Source organism: Cephus cinctus, unplaced genomic scaffold (genome assembly GCF_000341935.2).
Source record: "Cephus cinctus unplaced genomic scaffold, Ccin1 Ccin1_scaffold1847, whole genome shotgun sequence".
Classification (NCBI taxonomy): domain Eukaryota; kingdom Metazoa; phylum Arthropoda; class Insecta; order Hymenoptera; family Cephidae; genus Cephus; species Cephus cinctus.
The window spans coordinates 429876-441902 of NW_014334027.1; the positions used below are offsets into that span (position 1 = coordinate 429876).

The 12027-nt window shown below is 38.6% G+C and overlaps 1 protein-coding gene across 3 annotated transcripts; it reads left to right on the plus strand.

Annotated features, from left to right (window-relative positions):
* Nucleotides 1-355: 355 nt before the first annotated feature.
* LOC107273825 lies at nt 356-11893 on the plus strand. 3 transcript variants are annotated; one of them, XM_015752369.2, is made up of 7 exons: nt 356-1061; nt 1411-1479; nt 1550-1986; nt 8282-8336; nt 10458-10617; nt 10737-10908; nt 10990-11893. In XM_015752369.2, exons 3-7 carry the CDS (start codon nt 1588-1590, stop codon nt 11068-11070), a joined length of 867 nt encoding a protein of 288 aa, XP_015607855.1. In that variant the 5' UTR covers nt 356-1061; nt 1411-1479; nt 1550-1587; the 3' UTR covers nt 11071-11893. The 3 variants fall into 3 exon arrangements, with proteins under 3 accessions (XP_015607855.1, XP_024946935.1, XP_015607857.1); XM_025091167.1 differs by lacking the exon at nt 1411-1479 and having other exon boundaries at nt 356-750; XM_015752371.2 differs by lacking the exon at nt 1411-1479 and having other exon boundaries at nt 357-1061.
* The last annotated feature ends 134 nt before the right edge of the window (nt 11894-12027 follow it).

The following is a 12027-nucleotide window of genomic DNA, read 5'->3' on the forward strand; positions in this document are numbered from 1 at the left end:
ATTTATTTATAAATACATATTAACTCATCAATCATACAATGCAACATATTGATCTTCTAGAAAAGAAGAGAATCAGCAACATCAACTACTTAATACTACAAAAATAAGTAGAAAAAATATTTAACCACTTGCGCTGGAGAGATGTGCCACGCACGTCGAGATGTTTTTGTTTTTGTAGCATTTTCTCACGCGGATCTATCAGTTCGTTGCCAGCACAAGTGGTTACAAAGCGATACTTCCTAATCTTATAAATAATTTTCCATTTTTACAAGTAAAAGAACAAAGCATCCAGCCCTATGCTAGCTACCCTGGCAAACCTCTTACATCTGCTTACATCGATTGACGCATGAGCGTTAAGCAATCCTTAGTGAGGCCGTTCACGCAAAAGCCCAGCTGGGCCACTTGCACTGTGCCAGGCCCAGTACAGTATACATATATACAAGGGGGCTGTTGGATTTTTATGGGAAATGGCCAAACGGCTGTCATGGATAGAAGGAGAAAGAAATAGAGAAAGGAAGTGAAATAAAAAGAGAGAAGAAATAAGAGAGAAGGGACGCGGCAAAAGGGCGACAGATGTCCTGGTGCATGACGCATGGGGCATTTTGCCCTCCCAGAGATAGTAGCCCTAGTACTGGCTGTGTGGGCATACGAGCTGGCAGGATCGAAACAAGGTTATCGGACAGTTAGCAGTAAATGTGGCCTTACAATAAAAATCGACTACATTAATGGTGCATTCGTGTTCGACATCAAGTATGGATTTTATCAGAGAATTTATTTAACGCCCTCTACAAGGATGATCTTCCATATATTAATTGAATAATCCGTGTACCTGTTATCGGTTGGCAGTATTCATTAAGTAGTGTCAACGACTATTTCTTTCTTTTAAATGTGACTCATTTACGTATGGGTGATAATATTTAAATGTGATTTAATCTTATTTCTAATCCTTATCTATACGTCGTTACGTGGGAACTGCCATATTATTTATTATAACCACACAAGAATTTCTATTGGGCTGGAAAACGTGATGACACCTCATTCCGCTACGACTCAAGCATTAAGTAGGTTCTTCGTATTTGAATATCAATTACGGTTTATGTAATGCACGACGATTGATCGCACATAAGATCCTGTGGCACGTTTTATCGTATAAATACTTTCGGCTAATGAATCGATTAAGTACATTCATTTTGACAGATATACCGGATTCCTTATGACATCAGTATTTTTTATTTTTCTGACATATTAAAGTGCGGCATAATAAAATAGTCAACTAATCCTTTAGCATTAATTAAACTTTCTCGGCTATGACATTTCCCTCGGAACTACGAGTGACTAGACAGTAGAATTAAAATAAGAAAGTGTTTCGCCAGAGAGTTATCGAGCGTATAATTATTTCAACTGTTACAGAGCTCGCTCGTCCATATATATACATATACTAGATGTATACAAAGATAGCCGAGTAGGAAGATCAATTAAGTAATTAAACAAAAAATTAATATAATTGATATCCTCAATGAATAATTATTACTTATTATTATTCTTGCAGGATCGAAAGATTCGTTACTGAGGATACTTTGAGACGCGATGTACGACATCTCCAAGAGTCAACGTAGAACATACCGGGATCAGGATCCACCACGGATTCGTGATAGGAGCACTGAGAATCTTTTGAAGGAGGATTTTGTGAGCTCCAAGTCAACGCCAAATTCTCCTACCGCTCTACAGAGGGCTTCAAGCCTGGAGAAGTGCTTCAGCGACCCGGACTTCTTCAAGAAGCAGAACCAGCTGAAAAGAGACGAGTCGTCGTGCCAGGCAGAAGTAGCGACTGGTCCCAGCAGCAGGGAGGACTCGACCAGTTCTAGCTGGGAGAATAACGCGAGCAGTGAACTCTCTGGTGAAAACGCTTGTGTCAGCAAGAACAGTGAGGTCGTCTCGAAGGAGTTCCTCGGAAAAGTGTCTTCGTCGAGCAGAATCCCGAGGGAGGTAGGTCGATTGAATCATTGAGAAACGATTAGAGACGTTAGAACAAAAAAATTTCATTGAAGTAAACATTATTGTAAATGCAAACTTATTGCCTGTACGTATATACATATACATATATGTACTGTAGGTAGACCCACGTAGTAGACCTGCAGGTAATTCAGATAAAGGATGAGGAAATTCCTGATGCACTTTTTGATGACTAGTTAAGGAGACAGTCATCGTCTGGATACTTTTGGATCGTCATTCATTAATCAGTAAGATGACGTTGCTCCCTGTTACTACACCTATACATCCTATGGCCCATTTTTTTTTTTTCTAAAAAATTGTTCCTCTGTCATTTTTTATCTTTCCTAGTGATTAGAACCCGGATGCCGGGAGAGATCCATCATCGGATTCCTGGAATACCTCCCACCGAATGCTCCTTGAAAACCTTGAGGATGAATTAGGCTCAGGTGTGGATGCAGGCTACGCTCTGCAGCAGGTTCCTCTCATCTTGAATCTTCTTCCTTTGTGCGGAATTCAAACCTTAAGGATCGTTCATACCGGATAGACTACCTGAGTCCAGTTGCACGTAGCCGAGGCTATATGGTCGGATCTGATTTTTTAGTCCATGTCGAAAATAGCAATAGTGAACTCACACTGAGGAAAATTTATCTTTGAAACGAAACAAACAAGACGGTTATTATCATTATTATTTCTGTAAACCAGCACGTGGCTATAAAACCTTGTTGTAGAACTGTCGCGAGCATTTTGAATTAATACGTTTAAGAAAAATATTTTTCTAACTGAAATAGCTCCTAAAATATTCTTGTACGCTAAATCGAGCTTTATAAATTCCTGTAAAGCGAGAAGATCCTTCAATTTTAATCATATCCATCTGTATACATATATCTTTTTAACGCTTGAAATCAGGGAGTGAAGTTACGCAGAGATTCGGTGTGAATGAAGCATTAGGATTCGAACGGTGCATAGTCGTGCGGTGCAGCTTGTCTTCCAGACCCAGTTCGATGTTTACGCCTGTACTTTAAACATTTTCCTTAGCAGGGATGTTTTAAATTCACCCGACAGTCTTTGTCGTGACACGAAACGCATTGTATCGCGTGCGCAATTCAAAGGACACGTGACTCAAATTGAAAATAGTGAAATTAAGTAGTTTGAGCACTTGTCAAACTCGTCCAGGCGATGCGAAATAGATACCAATGAGACTGGAATACCGGAGTATTTGAATAGAAAAAAATCACCAAGTAAACTTTGATCCGATTAAAAGTCATCATCCTGAAAGAATTTAAAAAAGAAAAAAAGAAATTCACAACTCATGTTATTCGACTATTGTTCAACCTTTCATAAAAGTCTCTGTCACCTTTTATAAAAAAAATTCCCAACTTGATTTTTTAAAAATATCTTATGACTTTGTAATACGTGCTCGGTTGCCCGTAACTTCAGTGGCAGAAAAGTCTGATAATTCTAAACGGAAATCCTCACTGTCACGGTTTCACTGGTATTACCGTCACGTTTCTTAGATAACAAAATTTCATTGTGAGACTTCACTGAACAGAGGGGTCTGCCTTGCCAGACTTTTGACGAGAATCGATTTCCCTTTATCCACAAATATAATCAGACGAATGTTCAAATTGATATAATTACTTAGGAGTGTGAGGCAACGAGAGAAAAATATCATTAATAAAAAATCAAGCTTAAATCCATTAAGTGAATCAATCATGCTTTTCGATATGAAGATTATTATCTAATTCCGTAATGGCTTCTAGAATCGACCTAATTCTTCTGTTCCACGCTTTTACATAATTTTATCACTATGTAAAATCCGCCACACTATATTTAATATAAGGCGCAGTAAACAGCGTGCGATTGCCAAGCAATTAATCACTTTCCACGTGCAATTCCTATAGGTACAGCATTCTTCATTTATCTGATAACCACGTGGATGCGATACGAAAACTATGTAAACAATAAGAATTCTCGGCGTCACGCAATTTTAATTTCCATTACAGTGTCGTACTTAAGTACCATTGGCTATTGAAAATAATCAGCTTCCTCGTACTAGAATTTCAAATCCAGATCTCATATTATATAGTCCGTATACATATATACACAAGTATTACATGCTCGAGGCCAAATGCCTCAATGAATAAGTACAATTTCACATATCCCATATACCGGTAATACCGAAGTGCACTCTAAAGTCAAACAAAGGGCTAGACTGGTGAGCAGAAAAAAATAATCAAACAATGAAATAACCGAGATGCTCACGACTGAACCTCTACTAATTATAAATGCTACACTGGATCAGAAAGGAAATCCAATATAGGATATACACCATTCGTTATTTATATTCGCTATGCCGGGCAATGAACTCATCCTCTTGCATCTATCTACATCCCCCATTTCAGAATGATATGGATGACCCTCGACCGGTTACAGCTTTCCCCTACGTTGCATATTAATCGATGGATCAAAAAAGTGTACATCAAGCATCGTGGGTAGTCTCTGATGGTAGCAGAGATCAGCTTCAGTAGCTCAATGCTCGTTGACTCTAACGATCTTTTCTAACAAACGCCAGTGTCTCTCGTCCGTGAAATAATTAAAACAAGATAGTCTTATCTCAAAGAGTAGAATTTGCCGTTCTCGCGTTGCGCTCAAACAACGAGCTGCCCTGTGCTGTGTGCCACCAGAGTTCAGTTGGCCTGACTGGCGCTACAGGCAATCGTCTAATGAGACTTGATCGTGTTTAACGGCATTACCAGTCGCCAGATAAATCGGTTCCTTTGCATAACGTCTCTGTGTAATAATCGATTTCGCCTTGTTTTTATGAAACGGAGCAATTGGGTCATCGTTATTCGCAGAGCCGTCTGTTCAATCTATTCATGGAGGTAATGCTTTGGAGTTTATCTTGTTTCTTTTTTTTGGCTTCAGTCCGTCAGACTCGATCTGTGCACTTGTTGTGGGAAAATTCTTGGTATGTTTTTGTTCTTGTGGGAATGAGAAAGACGATCTACCGGTCTTCATACGCCGATTGAATCCCAAACGGGTTAGTTGAGGTACTAGATCCCGTAACCCCGGTAGGATTGGTAACCTAGTACAAAGTAATGCAAAATGTAGGATTCAACGGTGAATAAAAGCTATAATAATTTTCATAGTGAAGTGTCTATTACTTACTGTATTATAGAGGCCAATCGATTCTGAAGCGTGGGAATAATTGATTGATAGACTTTCTGTCTGGCCATATGGTTGGATGAAGAAGTTACAGATCTGATTCAAGCATAAGATTGTTTTTCTTTAGTCATACTATACTGCGTATACCTATAGTGACATGCTACTTTAGTACTATACCGCGTAGAGTGTGTGTCTGTGCAAATAGTTATGGCGGTTGCTGAATGTCAGACTGATATTTAACGAAAAACAAGAGCCGAGATTTCACCGAGTTCTTACTGTGCAGCTGCGATTCAGGTTTACCATGTCCGTAATCAGGAAGCATGTAGTTTTTCCTTATCCAAAGTATACAGCAAAGAAATCTAAAATAAAAAGTATAGTATATTGCTAGTTGTTGACGGGTTTTTTAGACTTCGTTAATCAGCGAGACGTGAGGCATGAAACGTTGCGTTTCATACAGTGCCTCCAGGACCAAGACATAAGTCCGATCTATTATTATATGTTTTTATAGTCACTATAAATATATAATAATTGCACAGTATCCTGTAACGTTTCACTTTCTGCAGGATAACCATATTCGACTCTATAGTCGAGTCGTTAACTTTGTCCTTAGGAGTTTCTCGCTATACCACGTAGGTAGGCTTGTTCAATATGTATCTTTATGCTACTCCAATTCTTATTCACAGTTCCACTAAAACGCACGCGACTTGTATAGCAAGTGTTTACCAGCACGAATACAACGCCATCCGTTCACACCTAGCGAGATTTATAAACCAATAGACAACAATAGACAGTGGCTGGGAGAAGCTGTTTGTCATGGGGAAAGCTACCGAGTGTAGGACCTTAAGGAGTTCCCACAACGTTAGTCAGAAATCCTAACTACAAAAAAAAATTATTTATATCCATACCCTGAGTACAAGTCAAACCGGTCGAGGGTTAGAAAATCCGTTAAGCGACATGCTGGCCAACCGCAAAGGTCAGTAACTGTTTCACCCCAGCTGTCAAAATGAAACGACAGATATGCAACGCAATAGTGAACTAAACAGTAAAAAAATTTCAATAAAAAAGTGAGCTCGTCATTGTGAACGCTACTGTATACCTTCGGCAATGCTCCCCAGTCGGTATACCAACCGATTGAGTCAGATACTCAGATTATGAACAGCAGTGAAAGTCCTCGTGGTTTTCAAAGAGCACGTTTTCTTGATGAGTCTCTTCAGTAGCTTCACATCAGTGGCTCGTCTGCTGTCGTGGAAGCTACAGCTACGCAGTACATACTTTGTTTATCTCCTGAAAACGACCTTCCATCGTCCTGTTAAAACGAGAGACTCCAGGAACTAGGATGTGACACAGCTGGGGTGTACGTCCATTACTCGTTGCCACACGTTGTCTTCTGCTACATATACATATAATTCTCTGCGTTAACTCGGTCGTACGTGAATACATCAATGTACGCTACTATATGTAGAAAAAGAGACGCGCGAAGAATATAAGAGACGGGACCCGTTACATAGAACATAGGTCACATAGCTGATGAGTAACTTGTCGTGTCGAATGTTTGTCACTGATGCTTGTGCTATTGCTCAGTCGGGAGCGTCCTCCTGGTAGAACGGAGGTATCATACAATAACTCATAATCATTACGAAAGGTGTAGAACGTTCGTTATTAGCTTTGAAGGAAGTCCAAAAAAGAAAATATATTACTGTTTACCTCTTGTAAAAGTGAAGTGACACTAAGTGCGCATGCGCGTAGGAGTACATATCGAATTATTTAAAAATATTCTAACGGCCATTTGTCGGAATTGGAAGATCATTTATTTCTGACGTTGTTAGATATTATTGTGTATCGTGAATTTCGTGCTGCGTTCAACATTATTGGAATATAATACAGCAGGTATTGAGAGAATTCGTTCTTTCTTTAGTTATCTTCTTGAAATTTAGTTATCTCGTTTCTTACGTCGACTTTGTATGGTATCTGATTACTTCTTTTATCGAATTCCTCGACATCAAATGTCCGTATATCAACGTACGTGTAAGCTATGACGGTTTCAACGAATTCACACACGCGATAGTCCCCTTAGATTAAAATATTGGTACTTTCCACTTCCTTCCGGGCCTTCAGGCAATGTTATATTATGCATATGAGTCCCACTCTCAATTGTCATACAGCGGTACGTTATTTCCTAGTATCGTTTTAACGTGTTTAAACACATTGGCTGTACAGTATAGAGTATTGAACTGGGTATTAAGTACTCACGAATAATCTAAGTGTAGAAAATTATATATAGGAATCGATTGGCTAAATATGGAAATCGAACAGCAGCGACTTCCTACGATGAACGAGGTAAAGTGCAGAACTGCAGGAGCAGCCGTTAATGTCTGTTATGGATGTTTTGCTTCTTCAATCCTGTTTGATCCTATCAATTTCATAAGATTTTGATGCTATCGTGACTGTGTTATAAAGTTCTTGATTATTTTTATAAACTTCAGTGTGGTTCCAGTGAAATTATAAGTGACTAGAGTGAGTGAAAGAGAGAGAGAGAGAGAGAGCGAGAGAGAGAGTATAATTCATCACAAACTTTCATTTCTCATATCTTTTGTCAGTAGCCAAATTGTACGGCGGCGAACATAGTGAACGTTTAGATAATCATGTTTGACGTTGATATTATAAAGAGAAATAAAAAAACGCACGGTAACTAAGAAAGTCTAGGAAATAAAACGCTTAACTTTACTATGTAGCTCTGTGTACAGAATAACTAGTCGAAAATTCGTGAATGCCTGGCACGTATATACGAGTCATGCAAAAATTTAGGACACTTATTGTAATGCGTGTGGGAATAACAGTAAAATTGCTTTGCTTAGGATCCTTGTTTATTCCTTGTCTTATTCAAGATCAACTCGTGTATAACAGTACTAGGCTCGTTCAGTGTCAGATGAAATGATAATTTTGTAGAATTCAATCTAGATTAGCCTGTACCGTCGTTATTCTGAATTCTCAAGCGTGACTCTTGATCCTTAGATTTGTAAGATCAAATCGAATCCGTCTTAATCACATTAATTCCTATCTATCAACTAGCTTGTAAGAATTTTATTCTAATATCCATAATACATACATTATATTTTGTCTACAGGTGGTCACTAACGGCGTGAAGAACGACTTGGACAGCTGCAACGGTTTGTCAAACGGTGAGTCATTGCTCGAATGCATTTTATTACAGCAGTACAATGATAATCATTCCCTCGTTGTGCGCGGCAGAACTATCTTAATTTATCCAATTAAATTCCAAGAGCAAAAGGGACTCTCTTTCCGCGGGCGAGTTACGTAGTTCGTTCCCACGTCAGTTAAGACGCAATACTGTTCAAGACAGACCTACCTAGAAGCATTTTTGTAATTCAAAATAGACGTCATTAACGATACAATATGGAAGACAAAGAAGGTCCAGCGATAACAAACTATACGTGAATCGCGTTAATTAATATACCAAAGGATGACTGACTGGTCGATTTGTACTTACCACTGGAAATTTCACTTTCAGCTCGTAAAACCAAATCATCTGAGTCCGCCCCATTATACTTTGCAGTTATACTGTAGGAAAGTTAGGTTAGCTTTACACTCAGGAGGCCATCAGATAATTACGTTGAGGAAAAATAACGAAGCTATATATATACACACACACACACACACATAACAATATACCTTTTCTCAATAATGGATAAAACGTTATGGTTATAATTCAAGGTCTCTTTCTCACACCTTTTCTCTCATTCTTTCTTACTTCTAGACTAAAATAGATTCCACGCCACAACCGACCTTGAGATTAATAATTACAATAACTTGGCCGCAAGTATTATCACAATTACGAAATTCTCCCAGTTCTCACAAAGGATATCCGGTGTAAGTGGTATACGGACTGTATATATAGATATACATGTATAACGCTTTTTAAAGTCATATAGAATATATCCTCATCGACTCTCCAATGTGTCACTTAATGTTTCTTTAGAGAAAATGAGAAAAGTACAGCGCAAGAATTATTATTGTCCGACAGTTATTTAATGACAGCAGTGTATAGTATCCGTTAAGAATTTTACTTTCAAGATAATACACGTAAACAGACCTTATCTACAGCTACGTCAGATTGCACGTTTTAATTTGTTCATATGGTATTCATGATTAATGATACAGAATGACGAATAATTGCAAATATCTTTTCACGTCTCTACGTCATTTGCCAATTTGTTTATACTTTTTTTCATTCGTTCTCTCTCGCTCTCTTTCTCACTGCGTGAAGCGTCACGACGAGTAATTTCGAGCACGTGCTTCTCTCTCTGTCTCCCTTTGCACTTTCTTATATCCCTAACATCCAATTTGTCCAGGTGGCGCATGACAATTTGTGGAATGCCACCGAAGCGCGTCTCTATTTACTCACACTTGGTTTATATACGGTAGTAAACATTATTGTACATGGTTCTATATACGTATATTATATCCCTCGTCATATTAACGATCCATCCCACGAATAAAGGTGCATTCGCACGGAAAGTTTCATAACGACTACACAACCGACGTCGGTTTATCTCTAAGTACGATGAGAAAGTGAAGAACTTTCGATGCGCGCCAATGAGACGTAAGACGAAATTCTTTTTGATCGTATAACTATATATAAAAATTAATAATTGGTTCCTCATCCCATGAAACTAATTTACTCGGAAAAATTCATGGTACAAGAAGCACCAGTTTACGACTGTATCCAATCGGCAAGAAAATCTACGTATTAGCATCGTCGACCGTTTCCTTTCTAATGGAACTTGCTTGTACCCATCTAGACAATTCTCAATGATCTTTCGATTCGCTCGTGTTTCACGCTTTGACGTGTAATCGAAAGTTAATGAGCTTTCGCTTTGACTCTAGGACACGTGACCTATTGACAGACTCATTGTCTTCTTAGTCCTTAACTGTATTTACTTCTGTCACCTTGGGATGCAATATATGTATGCACGAATACGGTGTAGACGTGAAATTGATCTGATTAGTCACAGGAAGCCCTATGCAGAAATATATAGCTTGCAACTTCTTTGATACCGTTGCTCTGGTATGCTGCTGGTCTGGCACGGTTAGTTTGTTATGCGGCTATGTGCGAGGAGGAAAGCTCCGTCAGGGCGATGATTGCATTTTTAGAGGGTGAGAGTCTAGGAACAGATGTTATCTGTTAGTGGTGATATTGGATTTGCGTTTATCGTTAATGGCTTGGCTGTAAATATTGTTTATGACTTTACTTATGTATTTTTTGTTGTTGTTATGCTTAGGAAAGGAGATGGCCCCTGTTCTGGGAGGTCCGCCACCACCGCCACCAGCTCCTCACATGGGGCCAGATGGTTTGATACTACCTAGAAAACCGTACAATCCTTATATGGTATCTGGGAAGCACAAAGATCTCCATAGGGAGTTACTCTTCAATCAGAAAGTGTGAGTTATTTGTGTTTATTGAGTATTCTCTGGGTCTATTTTTTTCGTTTTTTTTTTTGTGAAAGTTCTGGAGTAACGTCACTGTTTATCTGTACTCGTCACTGTGTCTTCTTTTATAGGGGAAAGAACGTACTGAATCAGAAGAGCGAGCTGCAGCGCGCCCTGGACAGGCACCGGGAGGCGGTTTCGAGGAAAGAGGCTGAGAAACACCGGGAAGAGTATTATAAGAACGATCCAAGAACGGCGTTACAGAGAGCGATAGAGCAAAGAGCAAAGCATATTCAGCTAACGGTAATCAATAGTTTTCTTTCAGTTTGTTTCATGACTAAATCTTGTATTTAATGACGTGCAATGGTTGATCATATTTGACAGGAAGAATCGCAGCATACGGAAGCGCCAAATCCTCTGGTTACGGCCAGAGCGAAATTAAGGACTCGCGTGGATTCTCAGTAAAGGATGAAAGCCTTGACAAAGAAAATTTTATATCCTTGTATCTGAATGATGATGACGATGATGATAAGGGAGAAAAAACAGTAACTATCCAATCGCGAGGTTGTCGATGATTGTTGATTGATGCTTTCATGTTCTCATGTTTTTACCTCTAATGATCCAGGACTCTGTGTATATAAATATAAGACTATAGACCTGCGTGATTATTATTAAGGCACCACCTTTTTCTCTGGAGGAACTCGATGAAGAATTTGAGTCATTTTATTTTTATTTTTTCTCCTTGTCGATGTTTGGCTATCATCATTCGCTAATTTTCACTGCTTAGAGATTCCAGATTTTTTATCAATAGATTAGGATATTCATGTCGGCCATTTCGTTGGATTGAACTCAAAATATATTTCTCTCTCTTTCATCGATTGGTATTTTGTCCAGTTAATGATTAGCCGTGCCTGTGATTAGGCAGATGTAACGAGTGATGCAAAGCGCGTTCGAGCTATTTTTTTAAAATAAGAATTCACAATCACACAATCGTCAGTGCCCTATTTAACTATATTTGTGAAATCCGGGACCACGTGAAATGTACCTAAATATTTGTCATTGAGATTAACAGTTCTAGAAGTGAAAATGTCCGCCTTCGTTATTATGTGAACTCTTCCATTGTCAGAATCATGTTTGTACTATATTAATTTAATAATATGCTAGCTTTAAATACCTAATGTTATTGCACCCTAACCCTGTAATTAGTGGATTCATAAATTTCTGCATATGGAAAGCTTTAAAAAAAAGCTGCATATATAATGAAAATAAAGATCTTATGAAATCCTTATCAATGTCTATACGGCGGCTACGCCCATTGGCTGTGTGATAAAACCCGAGCGATGTAACATTCTGGACATAGATTGTAGCTGCCACTCTGACATATGATTGTCAATAAAGCATTGGCATGGGAATTTAAAAAGA

Coding starts and splice junctions, on each gene's coding strand:
- LOC107273825 (XM_015752369.2), top strand. CDS start 1,588: ATGTACGACATCTCCAAGAGTCAACGTAGAACATACCGGGATCAGGAT. Junction 8,337..10,457: donor CTGCAACGGTTTGTCAAACG/GTGAGTCATTGC, acceptor TGTTATGCTTAG/GAAAGGAGATGGCCCCTGTT. Junction 10,909..10,989: donor CAAAGCATATTCAGCTAACG/GTAATCAATAGT, acceptor CATATTTGACAG/GAAGAATCGCAGCATACGGA.